The 16,774-nt window shown below is 58.4% G+C and overlaps 1 protein-coding gene across 1 annotated transcript in view; it reads left to right on the top strand.

Moving 5' to 3' along the window:
* Positions 1-761: 761 nt before the first annotated feature.
* HCN4 (hyperpolarization activated cyclic nucleotide gated potassium channel 4) overlaps positions 762-16,774 on the top strand; it is a 41,522-nt gene continuing 25,509 nt past the window's right edge. The window contains exon 1 of the mRNA XM_025884568.2: positions 762-1,778. Coding sequence (XP_025740353.1) covers positions 991-1,778 — 788 coding nt within the window. The 5' untranslated portion in view covers positions 762-990. The remainder of the gene's footprint in view (positions 1,779-16,774) is intronic.

Genomic DNA, 16,774 nt, shown 5'->3' with positions numbered 1-16,774 from the left:
GAAAGGCGAACCTAGAGCTCGGAGAAGGAGAGATCGGGAAACCCCGTCCCCCGCCCCTTCCCCCCGCCCAGTCTTGGGGTGGAAATTCGCAGCCCAAGCTGGAATCCTAGACTTGGGGCGCGCTCCCAGCCTTGGCCAAGGAAAGGTATTTGAGGGTGTAGGATTAAGGACGCCTCTCCCCCCAGCCGCTAAGGTCTGGCGAGGGTCCACCCTGCGCCCCGGTGGGGCCCGCCCCCCGCCCCCCGCCCCCCTCCCGGTCCCCGGCCCGCGCGCGGCTGCTCCTTTAAGAAGCCCAGGTAGGCAGGCCCGGCTGCGGGAGCCGCTCCTATGGCAACCCGCGAGCTGCGGCGGCTTCATGAATATTCCGGGGCGCGGGAGCCGAGCGCTGCCGGAGGGCGCTCCGGGGGAGGCGGCCGCTGATGTAAGCCCGGCGGGCCGCTGGGCTCCGCTCGCCTGCGGCGGGAGCCCCGGGACCGGCCGGCCGGGCTTGGCCAGAGGAGGCGAGGCGAGCTCGCGAGTGGCTGGCCACAAAGCCGAGGCGGCGGGACAGACTGACAGCCCGCCGGCCCGCGGGACGCACGCCCGGGAGGCGCGCGGGTCGTGCGCTTCGCGCTCCAGAGCGGTTCTCCGAGCTCCGCGGCCGCAGCGCCGCTTCTACCCGCGCCCATTGTTCCCCGCGGGGGCGGGGCGCCTGGAGCCGGGCCGCGCGCCGCGCCCCCGAACGCGGGAGGGAGAGAGGGAGGGAGCGCGGGGTCCCCGCGCCCAGCCTGGCCCGGGAGGAGGCGCAGCGCGGCGAGCCCGGGGACCCGGAGCCGGACTGGGAGCCTCCCCGCGGCACCCAGCCTGCCCAAGCATGGGCGCCTGAGGCGACCCGGAGCCGGCGGCGAAGGACGCGTCCCCGCGGGCGGAGTGACCGGCGGGCGGACCTGGAGCGGGTCGGCGGCGCCGCACCCGCGCCCCTGCCCCGGCCGGGCTTCGGCCCCTGGCGCCATGGACAAGCTGCCGCCGTCCATGCGCAAGCGTCTCTACAGCCTTCCGCAGCAGGTGGGGGCCAAGGCGTGGATCATGGACGAGGAAGAGGACGCCGAGGAGGAGGGGGCTGGGGGCCGCCAGGACCCCAGCCGCAGGAGCATCCGGCTGCGGCCGCTGCCCTCGCCCTCACCCTCGGCGGCCGCGGGCGGCACGGAGCCCCGGGGCGCGGCCCTCGGGGCGGCGGACGGCGAGGGGCCGGCCCGCGGCGCGGGCAAGTCCAGCACCAACGGCGACTGCAGGCGCTTCCGCGGGAGTCTGGCCTCGCTGGGCAGCCGGGGCGGCGGCGGCGGCGCCGGAGCGGGGGGCGGCAGCAGTCACGGGCACCTGCATGACTCCGCGGAGGAGCGGCGGCTCATCGCCGAGGGCGACGCGTCCCCCGGAGAGGACAGGACGCCCCCGGGCCTGGCGGCCGAGCCAGAGCGCCCCGGCGCCTCGGCTCAGCCCGCAGCCTCGCCGCCGCCGCCCCAGCAGCCGCCGCAGCCGGCCTCCGTCTCCTGCGAGCAGCCCTCGGTGGACACCGCTATCAAAGTGGAGGGAGGCGCGGCCGCCGGCGACCAGATCCTCCCCGAGGCCGAGGTGCGCCTGGGCCAGGCCGGCTTCATGCAGCGCCAGTTCGGAGCAATGCTCCAGCCCGGGGTCAACAAATTCTCCCTGAGGATGTTTGGCAGCCAGAAAGCCGTGGAGCGCGAGCAGGAGAGGGTGAAGTCGGCCGGATTTTGGATTATCCACCCCTACAGCGACTTCAGGTAGGGAGGCCGACGGGATCCTCTGGGTTCCCTGAGGGGTCGCAGGCATGCTTCCTCTCTCAGCCCTACCTCTCAGCCGGAGTTAACTTTCCTTCCTCGCGCGGGGAGCTCCGAGAGAAGTGGGGCGCCTCTAGGAACCAAGACACCCCCAGACCTCCTCCTGCACCGCGCTGGGAACTTTCTTCTCTGTTCCAGGCTCCAGTCCTCGCCCTCTTGGGATCTGGGCCACATTAGAGGCCGGCTGAAAAGGTGTTCTGAGCCTGGCCTAGCCCTGCAGGCAGCCAGGAGTAGGCTCTGCCACTTTAAGCCACACATCCCACCTCCCTGTGCTGGGCTGCAGAGTCAGGGTGGCCATCCTAGAGGCAGTTCCAGGTCATTCCGCCTCACGAGCAGGGCCATGAAGGGAGACAGACCTCTTGGCAGAGGTGCCAGCTCCTTGGGCACTGACCCCAAGCATTAGCATCTCCTGGTGCCCTGGGAAGCTGCAGCTGGGGAGGGAGAGCTGGGCCCCCGGAGGACTGAGGTCCAGGATAAAAGTCCTCCATGCCCACCTTATCCCTGGGTCCAGACCCTCATGGCAAGTTGGGGGGCCCGGGGCAGGCACCCTGGGCACCTGGTACCCAGACCAGCAGGATAGGATGACCTTGCTCACAGTGGTCAGGGAAGATGCCTGGTGTCCTGACTGATGAGCGGCTGTCCTGTGACCCCAGGCTTATCCAGTGCCCCATTCTCACCGCAGAGACCCAAGCTCCAGTAGCTACTAGGACTCTCCCGGGTCAGTCACGGGTCAGCAAACAAATGGTGTGACTGCCAGTGGGGGAGAGGGACCCTGCCCCCTCCCCCATCACTTGAGTCAGATGCCACTGAGGAGCAGATACCACTCGGGGCCTGTGGGGGTATCTGCAAAACAGGAGATCGGTGATTGCCTCTGAAGTTGAAATAAGGGATGCCCCCCATCCCAGTCAAGGTCTTGGGGCCCCTCAGCACCCCCCTGAGTTTTTCTGATACACAGAACTGAAGTGAGGGTCTGAAAAGCATTCACTCTCTAAAGCTGGGTCTCATTCATTCTCCATCTCCCTCTCTCTCTCTCTCTCTCTCTCAGCCCTGCCCCCTATTTAGCTCCTTTCCCTGCCTACCCTGCTAGCCTGCCAATATAAATGAGCATTTTGCCAACCCAGAGCCCTCTTTGCAAACTCCAGGGAAGCTAGGTTTGTAATGAGAGCAAAGCCATTTTCCATCCAATGAGAGAGATTTCTCGTGCTGGGAGTGACCAGTCAGGCAACACTCGATGGCTTAAAATAGTGGTGACAAGAGCCCCCCCACCCCACCTTTCCTTTCTCCGAGGGACTGCTCTTCGTAACCCTAATATCGAGGGTTCCCATTCCAGAGAGTGTGGGAAGCCACAGGCTAAACAGACAAGCATAGTCTGCAAGTTGTGTGAGCAAATGTGGGACCCTCCCATCAGGAACCGTGGCTGCTCCCCAGGACCAGGTTCCTCCCCTCCGGTCAGTGTTAGGACTTAAGGCTCCCAGCCTGAACTAGGAAGGAATGGGCAGGAGTTGTAACTCCTGCACCCTCTGGGTGTCCTGGGCTTCTCCTCCTCCCTCGGAACTCCCTAGAGGTGGTAGCAGGTAGGCTGTACCAGTATCCACCGCTTGAGAGCGTTGAGGGGCCCTCCCTTCCCTTGCTCGTCTCCCCGCTGTCTTCATTGTCGGAAAGCCTCTGGTCAGGGTTCTCCTCGCCAACCCCATTGCGTGGGATGTGGGGGGTGCGAGGGGCCAACCCCAAGCGTGCCGGGCCTCCACAGACAACAGGCTTTGATTGAGCACCTTCTGGGAACTGGGCCTTGCCTTCCCAGTCTCCCCTTACCCTGGATGGTGAAGGGTTCGGACTGGGTTGATTGCATAAATGGGAACCTCCCCCCCCCCCCCCCCCCCCCCCCCCCTCCCTCCTTTTCCTCTTCCTCTCTTGGCATGTCTGTCTGCAGTCCCCCTGCTGCAGACTCTCTCACTAACTGCAGGCTGCCGGGACATGGGGGGGGGGCGGGGGGCGGGGATCGAGAGGGGTGTATGCCACAGGATTGATAAATGGGCAACAGGATAAGGGTCAGACTGGGCTTTGAATCTGTGTTTGTACCACAAGCTGCAGAGACAGGGGGCTGGAAGCACACATCTCTGGGGCTGGGTGGAGTGTAAGAAAAGAAATCCAAGAAAGACCGTCTGTGTGTGTGTCTGGAGGGGCAGTGGTCATCCCTCTAGGCCAAAACAGCTGGTCTCATCTGCACAAGGTCAAAGAGGCAAGGGCCTGGCTGAGTTTCTAAGCTTAGGAAACCCACTACTCAAACTGGCCTCACCCCCACCAACACCCGAAGCTGAGTTTCAGCCACTGGCCAATGGGCCTCTGCATGGAGCCCTTCCCCACTGCTCAGCTCAGCCTCAGAAGAGCTTCTGCAAGCATTGCTCAGGCCAGTTGAGGATTTATTCATCATTTCGACGGGCAGGAAGCATTGATCCAGCAGAATTGGTTTAATAAAGAATCTCCAGCAAACCATGATAGATTGATTTTGCAGTTTGGAGTTCAGGGCTCACTGTCATGGGCTGCTTCTGGCATCTCCTGTTCCTGCGGGGGGAAGGTTGGGTGCCTTTTCTGAGGGCTGAGTGGACTCCACTCCGAGGGACCTGCAGCCATGGCTAATGAGAGGCTTTTCTGGGCTGCTTGCCCTTCTCCTCACCATGGCCCCAGCTATCGCATGGCTCCTCCGGGCTCTACAGGCTTGTCTGCCCCCCCCCCCACCCGAACCTCCCACTTCCCAGTTGCCTTTTAAAATTTATATTAAGGTTTGGTAAGGGAAGAGACCAGGACACACAGCCAGCCCCTCAGGGCAGTGCTCCCTGGGCTCCTGCCCAAGGCTGCTTGAGCTCTTGGGTCCTGGGTGGGTCCTTTCTTCCACATGAGCCATGTCTTGGGAGCCCAGCTGGGCAGCAGGAACCCGGAACAAATAAAACATAGTGTTTTTCCAAAGAGAGAGGAAAGGAGTGGGGATCCGAGTGAAATGTACCTGGTTTTGTTCCCAGAAGCCTGTCAGGCTTTCAAGTGTCAGGCTCAGGGGCTCTGCCTGGATGTGTGTATGCCTCGGTGTCTGTCTGAGCAGGTGTCTTGGAGCTGTGTGGGCAGACCTGGGGGCTGGCAGGGAAATCCCCACGTGGGATGTCAGTGATGGGGCACTCCTGTGCCCCAAACTCTAGCTTGGCCCTGAAAGTGGAGGCAGACAGAAGCTTGGTCCTTCTCATCCCTCTGCTCTTCCGTCTCCTAGCCTGAGCCTTTTGAAGCTGTGAAGAAGGGAAGGGAAGAAGTGCCCTAAAGGGTCTTTTCCTTGGGACAGAAACCGCTGGACTCTGAAACCATGGAACCTGGACCAGGGGTCTGATAAGTCCCAAGGGTGACCTCACCCTGACTTCTGATGCGGGCCCCCGGCCCCTGGCACTGCCACTGCCCCCGTCACATCACTTGCCCAGCCCTATCTGCTCGGCTTATGAGCTTTCTCTGAGCCTCAGTTTTCCCATCTAGGACAATGGGAATCCTGTTGCTCACGTCAGACCTGTACACCTGTGGTCACCCTGTGGAGGTAAGCAGCTCCAGTACACTGTCGGAGATCATGATGCTGCTGGGAGCCCCGCCCCGCCCCCACTCTCACTGCCTCCTTCCCATAGTCCTGGGTGGACCACGTGGGTCTCTGTCCTTGGCTCAGGCCAATGGTTCTGAACCTGTGTCAGGGACCTAAGTGAGAACTTGCAGGAAACCATAGAGTGTCTATCGATAAAGAGGCACGTATATCCAGACACAACAGGACACTCAATTTCTGGGGTCTGTGGACTCTCTTAAGTTGAAGACCATCTAGGGTGTGAACCACACTCTCTCTAGACCATCCCAGCAAAGAGTGCCTGGCCTGGCAGGGGCAGGTGCTAGCCTCTTGGAGCTTGGGCTCCCTGGGGCCGTCTGTAACCTGAGGCCGGGGCCTCCCTTTGCTGGCAGGATGGGCACGAAAATGGAGCAGAGTCAGATGCAGAAGGAGGCAGTGTGGGCACTACTTTTCTGTTTCCTCAGTCCTACACCCAGCTTCTCCCCTTCAACCAGAGGCCGGACTGTTTGCATAGGAGGTGGTGAGGAGGAAGGAGGGAGCAGCCCGGCTCTGGGTTGGTGGGAGGGGGGGCTTCCTGGAGGCCATTGCCCAAGAATGCGCCTTCTGCTCTCAGGAATATGGGCACTCACTCTTATCTGTTGTAGTGTAGAAAGCCAGGCCCTAAAGGAGCTGCAGGCCTCGCGGTGCCAGGGGAGGGGGAAGGGCGCCTTGGTGCAGAGGGGAATTCCAAGGTGAGCTGCCCAGGCAGTGCTGTTAGCTGGCACAGGGGGCAGCAGGATTCTCCAGTCATGAGGACATGTTCATCCTGACAAGACTGGGCTGGGGGCAAAGGCCAGCACCCAGCTCAGGGCCCAAGAGCTCCCGGGATGCGGGGTGCGCAGAAGCCCCATGGGGCCGGGCCCCTTGTGTCACCGGGGCGGGGAGCCAGGGCTCCAGGTTTTCCCCGTGGCAAGGCTTCAGTTCCCCGTGGTGTGACTGCTACGTGACGAGGCTGGGGGCTGCTCCCCTGCCCAGCCCTGCCCCTGTTTGTTCCCTTAGCTGCTGTGAGCTGTGAGGCTTTGGGCTGTCAGGTGGCCTGCCTCCCACAGCGCTGGGCTGTCTGCCTGTCTGTCTGCCTGTCCATCTGCCCTCCTCTCCCCTGCTTTCGGGCCCCTGGGTCTTCTGGGATGCCTTCTCGGGCCACACGGCCACCCACCATCATCCATCTGTCCCCGGCCTGACAACCTCAGGGCATTTGGATGGAGCTGTGGGTTTGTTCAAATGCAGTGCTTCTCACATTGTCATGTCATCCAACTCGCCTGGGGATCCTGTGAAACTACAGGTTCTGACTCATCAGGTCAGAATTAAGGGCGGGGTCTGAGAGTCTGCATTTCTGATACGGGCCCAGGTGATGCTGATGCTGCTGGTGCCCAGCCCAGAGCCGAGCTCGGAGGACTGGGCTTCAGATCATGTGTATGTTCTCTGCTTAGCCTGGGCTCCCTGACTGAGTTCCCTGAGGGCAGAGACTCTGTCTTCTCCTGTTGGCCCCTAGCACTGAGCACAGCAGGGTGACTTCTCTGAACCAGGTTGAGCAACCCTTAGCCACAGAGGTCAGCCAAACGCTTGGGGGTGTTGGATTCACAGCCTTCCTCCCCTCCTGCACTGCGGCTTGGACCCTGCTGGCCCTGGACGCTGGCCGATGGGGTGGGGTGAGTAGAGGGAGGCCACATAGCCGGAGGGCCCTTACGAACCAGTCTTGTCCCATTGCTTGGGTGGCTTCTCTCCCATTCAAAGGGCCAGAGCGGTGGGCCTGGCTGGAGGAGCAGGGGCAGGGAGTGCAGCGACCGCTGGGCTGCAGGGAGGTTTCTGGGAAGGAACAGATGTCAACCAGAGAGTCCAGAGGTGTCAGGGCAGGAGAGTGGGTGTGAGGTGGCCCTGACAGTGGCTGCCTGGGAATAGGAAGAGACATCCAGTAAAAGGAGCTGCTTTGGCGCTTTGAGGTTGTCGGGTGATGGGGGTGGTTGTCTGGACCTCAATGCCCCCTCCACTGCCCTGCGCCATGCCTAGGAGCCTCCCCCGTGGGCTGGACTTACCTGTCACTTCTCTCTGCCCCTCCCACCCTGGAAGGCAGCAGGTCACATACAGATGACGGAGCTGACAGTGTCATAGCAGCCTGAGTGGCCCCTTGTGACAACACTGGCCATCCTGGGGGAATTCGCCCAGAGTAGAAGGTGCAGTCCCCTCTGGCCCAGGTGGGGAGGAGGGGCTTGTCACATATCCAAGGAGGCAGCCAGCTCCAGCACATACACTGCTTGGCTCAAGGACTCTTACAAAGCTGTGACTGCCAGTTGCTAATTAATAGAAGGGCTACTAAGGCCGGCCAGGCGGTCCTGCTTGGGCCCAGGGGATATTGAAGAATCCACGTTTCCCAGCCAGAGCGGGCCGTGGGGAGGGCAGGGGCATTGCCTTGGCTTTGCAGAGGATGTTCTCTGCCAGCCAGGCTCTACTGAGAAAGCACTGCCAGGGCCCTGGAAATCGGTGATTCCAAAGCCTAGGAGGCCACTCAAAGACACTCTTCATCATCAGCACCTGCCCAGAATCAGGGTGGAAGCAGCACAAAGCGAGGGTGTGCTCCCTGTCACCAAGAGTGCTCAAGATGAGACAGCACTACTTAGATCAGAAGTTGCTAAGCAGCACCCTGTGGACCAAAGGCAGCACCCAGATGTGTTCTGTTTAGGCAGCATAGTGTGTCATAACAAATCTGAGACAGTTTTAAAATGGAAAGATGTGACATAAAAATTTGGCTTTCGGGCTTCCTCTGAAAAATTGGAAACTCTGGCAGCTCTGGCCCCACGTTCCCACACCACAGCAGGCAGCTGGAGCAGACTAGAGGCTGTCCCATTTCATTTGGCGTTTGCTCTCCGGTTGCCCACTGTCCCTAACATCCCATACCCAGCCGAATCGTTCACGCCTCCCCCACCCGCCGAGCTGATGACCCTTGTAAGGCTTCTGAGTTCACAACCCTCGATTCAGCCCAGCAGAGACTAGAGCCAGGATCAGAATCCAGACCAGACTGGATTCCCAGGTCAGTAACCATCATTTATGAACTATCTGTAACAGGTACCAAACTGCTAGAAGCTTTATATCTCATATTTTATTTACTCTACATGGTGGCCTGAACAATAGGTTCTGTTATCCCCAGTTTACAGATAAAGAAACTGAGTCTCTGATGGGATAAAGAAAAAGATTTGCCCTGAATCATGCAGCGATGAAGCACCAGAACCTGGTCCCAAGGATTCGAAACACATTCTTGTACCTCTTTGTCTCCTCCTCCTTCTTTTTTGTTAGCTTTAAAAAGCTAAATTACAAACATTCTCCTGAGAATGAAAACATTGCAGATAATGTTTGACCACACATTATCAGTGTGGAGGGCTGTGGGGTGACAGGGCTGAGCTGGCATGGGAGATTTAATAAGCCTTAGCAAACCCCTGGCCTAAAGCCTTCATTTTATCAAAGGGGAGCAAAGAACCAGAAAGGGAGAGCCCCTGGCCCAAGGTCACAGAATAAGTCCATGTCAGAGATGAAATCAGAACCCAGTGGGGTATGTAACATCTGGCTGCAAAGGTCTTTAACATTCCACAGTCTATCCCTAGACCCCAACCAGAGGTCCTGAATGGTCTTGTCACTGGAGCGTTTTGGCTTTTTTTTTTTTAAGATTTTGTATTTATTTGAGGGAGAGAGAGAGCATGAGAGAGAGAATATGAGGAGGGGCATAGGGTGAGGGAGAAGCAGACTCCTTGCTGAGCAGGGAGCTCGACGCAGGGCTCCATCACTGCCTGAGCCGAAGGCAGATGCTTAACCGACTGAGCCACCCAGGCGCTCAGTCACTGGACCTTTTTCCAGTTGTCCCAGCTCCATTACCAAATTTTGCGGTGATAGGTATTTTCTGAGTCCCTTCTTAATTTAAGCTGACCCAGTGAGAAGGGAGTCTTTCCGTATCTGAAAATGCAGCGTCTGGAGGCTGGGACATGCTTGCCCTGACGCCCCCCCCCCCAACTCTGGGGTTGCTCTGCTCCTGGGGCTGCCAGATCAGGATCCTGACTGGCATGGAAGATTCTGGGATTTTGGAACCATATCCAGATGCCTGGATATGGTTGATGCATCTGGATATGATTAGGGTTCCTAGGGGAAGGGGACAGGTAGCCAGTGGAACCTGTGTTCTCTCCACCAGAGAAATAGGAGGTCACGTGGTTTATCCATTACCTCCTTCAGAGAAGTGAGGAAGTGGAGTCCTGGTTCAGGACTGTGTGTCCAGGGTCGGGGCTCAGGGTGTGATCAAGGTCAGCTCTCTCTGAGGCCACAGTCTAGGCCCACGCTGTGGCCAGAATCCGGGTTCAACCTGAGACCAAGATAAGGCCTTGGTCTGGCGTCAGGAGCTGGAGTCCTTGAACACAGCCTCGGAACCAACCCCAGTGCCTCCCAGAGGCCCCAGGCCTTGGGGCAAGGTGGGCATGTGGCCCACCCCACCTGGGACCCTCCCCTGTAAGAAGCCCTCCCTTTCTCTAAGCTCCCTGAGCTCCTACACCTCTCAGCATCTGAGCCAGCTGCCTCTGGGCCTCTCTGGGAGGGCGAGTACAAATTATAAATAAACAACGGTTCCACTACCTTCGACGCCGAAGCCACCAAATCTCCCACGTGACGGCTCCGTGCCCCGCTCTGCTCTCTGGTTGTCTGGGGCTGGTGTCTGTCTTCCCAGCCAGGCAGCCAGCTCGCAGCTTCTGCACAGCGGTGCTCGGGGCTGGGCAGGGATGTGTGCTGGCTTGATGGAGGTACTCCCCACACCCCACCGCACTCCTAGCTCCTCAAATTGCGGAGCCAGCCGCGGGGCCTGCGGGTCTGCTCCTGGCAGCTGCGGGGGCCTGATAATTGGCTGCTGATGATTTTGTGTCTGTCTAAGCATTTATCCGTGTGGGTGGACGTGTTATGTCTGCGTGAACAAGGCTTTCAGAAATTAATACATAACATGGGGCTGGCTAATAGTCTTCTGGGCCTGGGGAGGGGCAAGCTTAAGGGCAGGGTGGGCCATGCCCCCTCAGAGATCAGCTGCTCCATTCCAAGACTGTTCTCATCCGTTATGGAGGACCGGGGTCACTACCCGCCCAGCAAAGAAGAGAATAGGATTTTAGCTCCTTTTTAGGGTAGATCAGTACGGATTGATGGTCAGGGAAGGCTTCCTGGAGGAAGCAGATCTGAGCTGGATTTGAAGGAAAGAGAGAACCATTCTGCACACTTTCTTGGAAGTAGGTTTCTGGGAGATGGAGCTAAGGCGCTGGGGTGGGTGTTGGTAGGCACTAAGGGCAGGTTACTCAAGATCTGCCTCTTTGGACCTGTCCTTATTAAGCTCTGTGCTTCTCCCCTGAGGACTATTTCCCCACTGCCCTGGGTCTTGACCCTAATGATGTCTGAGTATGTGTGCATATATTTGCATGTGTGTGCCTGTCTCCCTGGCCTCTCCCCCTGGGTCCTTGTGGCTCAGGGAGCTCTCCTGGCCCTGGCCCCAGCTGCCCAACCTCTGAGACAGCCCCCTTCTCTTGCTGTACTACGCCCGGAAGGCAGGTGTGGCCGCCGCATTAATGTCACTGAGTGCGTGGCCTGGAGCCCAGAAGTAATTACCCTGCAGTTCCTGGAGCAGCCCCTGTCAATGATTAACACGAGTCCCCAGCCACTCATTGCCAAAGCCAGCTTCTCCCCACTATCGTCCGTCAGAGGATACAGGGCGCTTTTCCCTTCTGCAGGGACAGGAAAGACCCACAGGCCTCATCAGGGCCATCAGCACCTTCTAGAAGAAACACGGTCCAGCAGGGGAGACGCTGCAGCTGGGGCCCGTCTGTGCAGCATCGGGGCTGGCCCACCCTGGAGCCCCTGGTTCTCTCCTCCTGAGCTTTCCTAGCTTGTAACTGCCCACCCCTCCCACGCCGAGTTTGCCCTCCTAACCCTCCTCCTGTCCCGCTGTATGACCTCAGCAAAGTCCTTTCCTGTCTCAGTGTCCAGGGTCAGGGCCCAGTCTGAGGCTGAGAAGAGAGCAAAGCTAATTGCCCAAATAGGTATTGAACCAGTAATCCTGACCCCATTAGTACAAATTGAGCCAGCAGGGCAGGGACAGCGCCGCTGAGGAGTGGAGCTGATGAGAACCTCCCTCCCTCCCTCCCTCCCAGAGGCTGATCCAGGCATGATCCTGGAGTTGTGCAGTCCCTGTGCTCCTGGGGCAGTGGGAATTCCTGACACACGGGTCTCTTTCTGCGGAGGCTCTGCCGGCGCTTTGTGCTGGGGGACAGGGCGCAGGCTCCCCAGCTTGTTGTGTGGTATCTGGTCTGCTCCCCCTGCATGAGATCATGGCCTCCGTGGGATCATCAGGCTATCTTTTTTTTGTTCGCTGGGCAAAGGACCCCAACCCCCTTCTCCCAGCCATCTCTTCTGGGGGACAGTTGTCCCCTCCTGGAAGCTCAGACCTGGCCCCGGAAGAGTTCAGAGGTGAGGATCCAGGGAGAGTGCAGGTCATACTAGACAGCTGCGCCTGGAGGAGTCCTGGGGGGCAGGCCAGCAGCGCCATGGGCTTTGGAATTGGCAGGGGAAGGAAATGCGGCAAGCTGTTCATCCTGTCTCAGAGGCTCTGAGGAGTCATCATCCCGCTGTGTTCCTCCACAGCTTCTGAGGACAGAGCCGAGGGGGTCGGTGGTGAATGAGAGGTCAGTGGATGCTCAGCTCTGCCCCATCCAGCTGTGAGGACCCCGGACCGAAACCTCCCCTCCCTGCGCCTTGCTTTCCTCATCTGAAAGTGGACAGTGCTTCCGGAGAGGGACTGGGTTTTAGCAAGACCCCAAGACCCCGGAGCTGGAATTGGCCGGCTGCGGAGTCACCTGGGAGCTTTGTGCGATTATGGACGCCTGGGCCTCCCAATGCGGCCCCCCGGGCGGGTATGATTTGGGGGAGCACCCAGATTGATTCTGCTTCTGTCACTTGAGGAGCCAGTGAGCTGGGCATCTCTAAGGCCCTCCCCACGCTAATGGTCTGCAGCTTTCTGACCGCACCTCGTCTGCCTCAGCCCCTCGGGGCTCCCCAGAGCCTGGGGGTGAGATGCTCGCTCCCCAGCCTGCCATCCAAGCCCATTTGTGATAGGCTCCTCTCCAGGGAGTCGTTACCTTTTCTTGTGTTAGCAATCAGAAATTATAAAACTCTGGGGCTGGTGGGACCCTAGGGACCATGGCCCTTGCTCCGCGTCCTTGTCAGATGGTGTTTTTCCTAGACGGAAGGCAGTGGAGTCCCATCTGGCTCGTGGTTTCAGGAGCCCAGGCCCCTCCAGGGAACCCTGATCCCAACAAGAAGGGGGCCACGTAGACCCTCCCAGAGTGAATATTTAGCTAGCTTCTCTGGGGCGGCCCTCCCGCGGCGGCGTCCTCACCTCCGCCCTGAGTCCGGCGGCTTTCGCCCTTCACCCCGGTGCCCCCTCCTTCGGCAGCAGGTGAGCTCTCCTACCTAAGTTACCCTGAGGTTGCTTCCCTCCCGTACTGCTCCTCAGCCAAATGCTATTTTCGTTGCGGTCTCCTGAGTGCGTGCAGCTGTGCTTGAGCCTTTGCTGCCTGGAAGCTGGGCGGGCAAGTGCTCCAGCTGCTCGGCGCCTCCCCATTTTTCCCCAGGTAGTCTTGTAGATTGGGTGAAGCTCAGAGAAGTTAGGCCACTAGCCTGAGGGAACACAGCAGCCTGGCATCTCGGGGCGCTATAGAGCAGATGACCCTGCTATACACATCGGGGTATGTGTGCCTGTGTGCACACTCACTCTTACATTAACATATCTGTGCGTGCACAGACTTCAAGTCTCCTGAGGAAGCCTCAGCCCTTCAGAGAAGCATTGGGTTGACATCTTGGCGTTCCTTATGGCCGGGCCCATGCTCAGCTGTGCCGTCACAATCCCTTCCCCGAGGATCTCTCTTCCTCTGCAACCTTCGTGGCTCCCCACGGCCCCGGAAGAGTCTGGACTACTCAGTCTGACGTTCAGGATGCCCCCGACTTCTCTTCAGACCAGTATTGGGTGGGGGAACAGGGGGCCAGAGTTCTCCACGGTTTGTACTCTTCTCTCAGCGAGCTTTCCATCTGGCCAGCTGCCCTTGGCTGGCCTCTTTAGCCTCTGCACTGCAGAGGTTCATGGAATTGGCGTGTCTTTAGAGATCGTCAGCTCCAGCCTCTCTTATCAATGGGGAAACTGAGAAAAGGATTATGAGAGGGCAAGGACTTGTTCAGGGCACACAGCAGGTTAGAGATGGAGAGGGAACTAGAACCCAAGACTCTCAGGCCCCTGGGCTGGACTCCTGCCTGTGTAGCTTGGGCCTCCTTCCCGTAACCGCAACACTGAGCTTCCTGACCCGTGGACACGCTCCGGCTGCCTCCTCTCTGGGGCTTTTGTACCCAGCAGGCGGTGCTGCTCCCTGTTCCTCTCTGTCCACATGCTCAAACCTGGCTGAATTTCCCCTCCAGCTATCCCCAGCCCACACTGCGGAGCCAGACAATCCCCTTACTACCCGCCCCCACCAGCTTATGGCTCATCTGCCCATGGAACTGGTCTGGATCATCAGGTCCCCTGTAGGGGTGGGTCTGTCCATCCCTAAGACTGAGAGCTCCTTGTGGTGAGACCGGTCCACACGTGTCAGTATCCCCAGAGCCCTCAGGCCAGGACCTGCATCTTAGTGGTCACAAGAATAATAATGGTGATGATAACAGCCAGCCTATACTGAGTATTTGCACTGCATAACGTATTATAAATATCTCATTGAATTCTCCCAGAATCCTGTGAGGTGGGATTCGGGTTCTCGTTTTGCGCATGAGGAGACAGGCTCAGAGAGGTTAAGTGATCTATCCGAGGCCACACAGCCAGGTGTTTAGACACTGGAATGCCTAAACTCCCTACCTGTCTGCTATAGCCTGGCTACTCCATGTGGTCCCCTGACCAGCAGCCTTACTATCACTAGGGAGCCTATTTGCAATGCAGATGTCAGCCCCCACTCCACACTTCGTAAATCCCTGTCTGTGTCTTGGTAAAATCCCCAAGTGATTTGTGTGCAGAGCCCTGTGCTGTATGATGGAAAGATCACGAATCCGTCCGTGACAGCCCTCACTCCCCTCTGCTTGGGGAATAGCCAAGACTGGCCCTCACCGTATGATGAAATGCTAGGGCCTCAGCCCGGGACCAGGAGGGACTTTGCAGAATGTCAGGAGTTTAACATGTCTTCTTGGGTCTTCAAAACCAAAACCAGATTTTCCTCCTTAAGTCACATAGGCAATTTAAAAAATAAAAATACAACCAAATCCCAGCTACCCACCCATAAACCAAGCACTAGATGCCCTTGGCTCTGAATCTTCTGGAGGCAGCCCCAGGCAGACGAGGGAGCAGCTACCTGGGAGCCCTGTGATTCTGAGTCAGAGTCTGAGGTGGGTTAAAAATAGAGCCTAGTGGCCAGAGGCAGGTGGGAGGAAGAGAGCAATTCATCTGTTATGGGGGGGAGACCCCAAGTCAGGGAGGTTGGGCCAGAAGAGGGGGGCAGTGAGGATGACAGGGTTATGCCCTCAGATGCAAGAGCTGTGGGCCCAGCCTGGCTCTGGAAGGTTGTGGGGTGTGGAGTTCCGGCCTGAGCGGGAGGGAGAGTCTACAATGCCAGTCCCAGGGCACAGGCGGGGAGGACCCCATCCAGCTCCCAGGCAGCCAGCAGCTTCTCTGGGAGGGTGTAGGGCTGGGCAGCAGCTCTGCCCCAGAGAATACTGAGCAGGAGCCTGGACAGGGAGGGGGCAGGGAGGGATTGGTCGAAGATCCAGTTTTCACGGTTGGGAGGGAGGGAGACAAGGAAGGAGGCTCTTCTGTGTGGCTGCCCACGTGTGTGTTGTGGGCAGGCACGTGGTCTCTGTTGCCTGTCACACCTGCCCTTCAAATGGCCTTCCTCCCTCCTTTATCACTGCCTTCCTCCAAAAAATCTCATCCTGACCTCCCTGCCATGCTAACATGCTTTCTGCACGTTTATGCTGCCTGCCTAGGAGTTGCCCCGAGGACCCAGTGTGTGTCTCTCTCCTGACTCGAGTGAGGGGACTCTTCCCAGCACGGGGCACTGGTCATTGGCTAAAGGCAGATTTCATTTTTTGATTATAAAGGAAATATTTGCCCATTTTTAAGAAAATGTAGAATTTAAAAGTAGAACAGAGTGTAGGAAATCTAGAAAGGTGTGTGATGGAGCAAACAAAATCACTCATAATCCCACCACATAGCCATGATCAGTGTTAACCTTTTAGGGTAGTTTCCTACTTGTTATTTTTGGCAGTCTTTCCCCCCCTGGCAACGGCCTTTAGTCCACCCATCCGTTTAGCAGTAGACAGTTTTAGGAATGGCCCTTGAGCCCCTCACTCCCCAACCCCAGGCCCAGCTATGTGTTCATGTCTCAGAAGAAGAAGAACAATCGTTTCTGCTCTTGGGGGGGACACGGCAGGGCTGAGGACGTAAGATTCATCCTGGGTCTGCAAAGTGGGGGCAACACGGGGATTCCAGGAGAAGGAGGGGCTCTCTCCTTCCTACCCTTGCCCTTTCCTCCTCCCCTCCCCCACCCCTACCTCCTGGATCTCTGTGCTCCTCCTGTTTCAGGAGGAGGGAGAATCCTTAAAATCCCCACTGACAGGGCATGCCCCTAATGAGGGGGTGTTCTGCCACCATGGGCCTGTTCCGGTCAGGGTGGAAACAGTCATGCCTAGGTTGAGGCCACTGTGTCCCCCTACCAGCCCCCTCTGTCACCCCACTCTGTCAGAAACCCCAAACCCCATGCTTCTCCTGGCCTGTCTCTTGTTCGGCTACTCCCTCCTCTCCCCCCAACCGCCCTCCCCCGCCGGCTCTGCCCTTCCTTCTCTGTGACTTTTCCACTATGGGTTTCAGCATTTCACTCTCTGATGGATGTTCCTGGGAGTCTTGGGGTCTTGGGGGTTTGGACAGGACACGTTCCACCCAGATCATCGAGGCCTGTAAACGCCTCGTGGGTCTCAGTGAGCTGCCATTTCATACGGCTTCTGCTGGGCCACTGTCACTCAGCTTCGCGTCCTAAGGCGTGCGTGCATTCATTCACCCACCCATTCACACATATATTAGGACCCACCACGTAAAAGGCCCAGTGCCAAGTTCAGAGTCGCGTAGGCCACAAGATATAAACACACAATATCGTCATAGTGTGATAAATACTATGCCAGGGCAACGCATATAAGGGGCACCTAATCAGATTTCTTAGGATACAAAGAAGCGACGCCTCCTCTGAAACAAGGGGCTTGGGCTGGGCAGGGATGGTGAGGAGAGTCCCAG

Source organism: Callorhinus ursinus, unplaced genomic scaffold, assembly GCF_003265705.2.
Source record: "Callorhinus ursinus isolate GAN/ISIS: 27379988/994484 unplaced genomic scaffold, GSC_fseal_2.0 scaffold25, whole genome shotgun sequence".
In the NCBI taxonomy this organism is placed as follows: domain Eukaryota; kingdom Metazoa; phylum Chordata; class Mammalia; order Carnivora; family Otariidae; genus Callorhinus; species Callorhinus ursinus.
The sequence above is the reverse complement of the archived record's forward strand: the minus strand, read 5'-3'. Positions and strand labels throughout refer to the sequence as shown.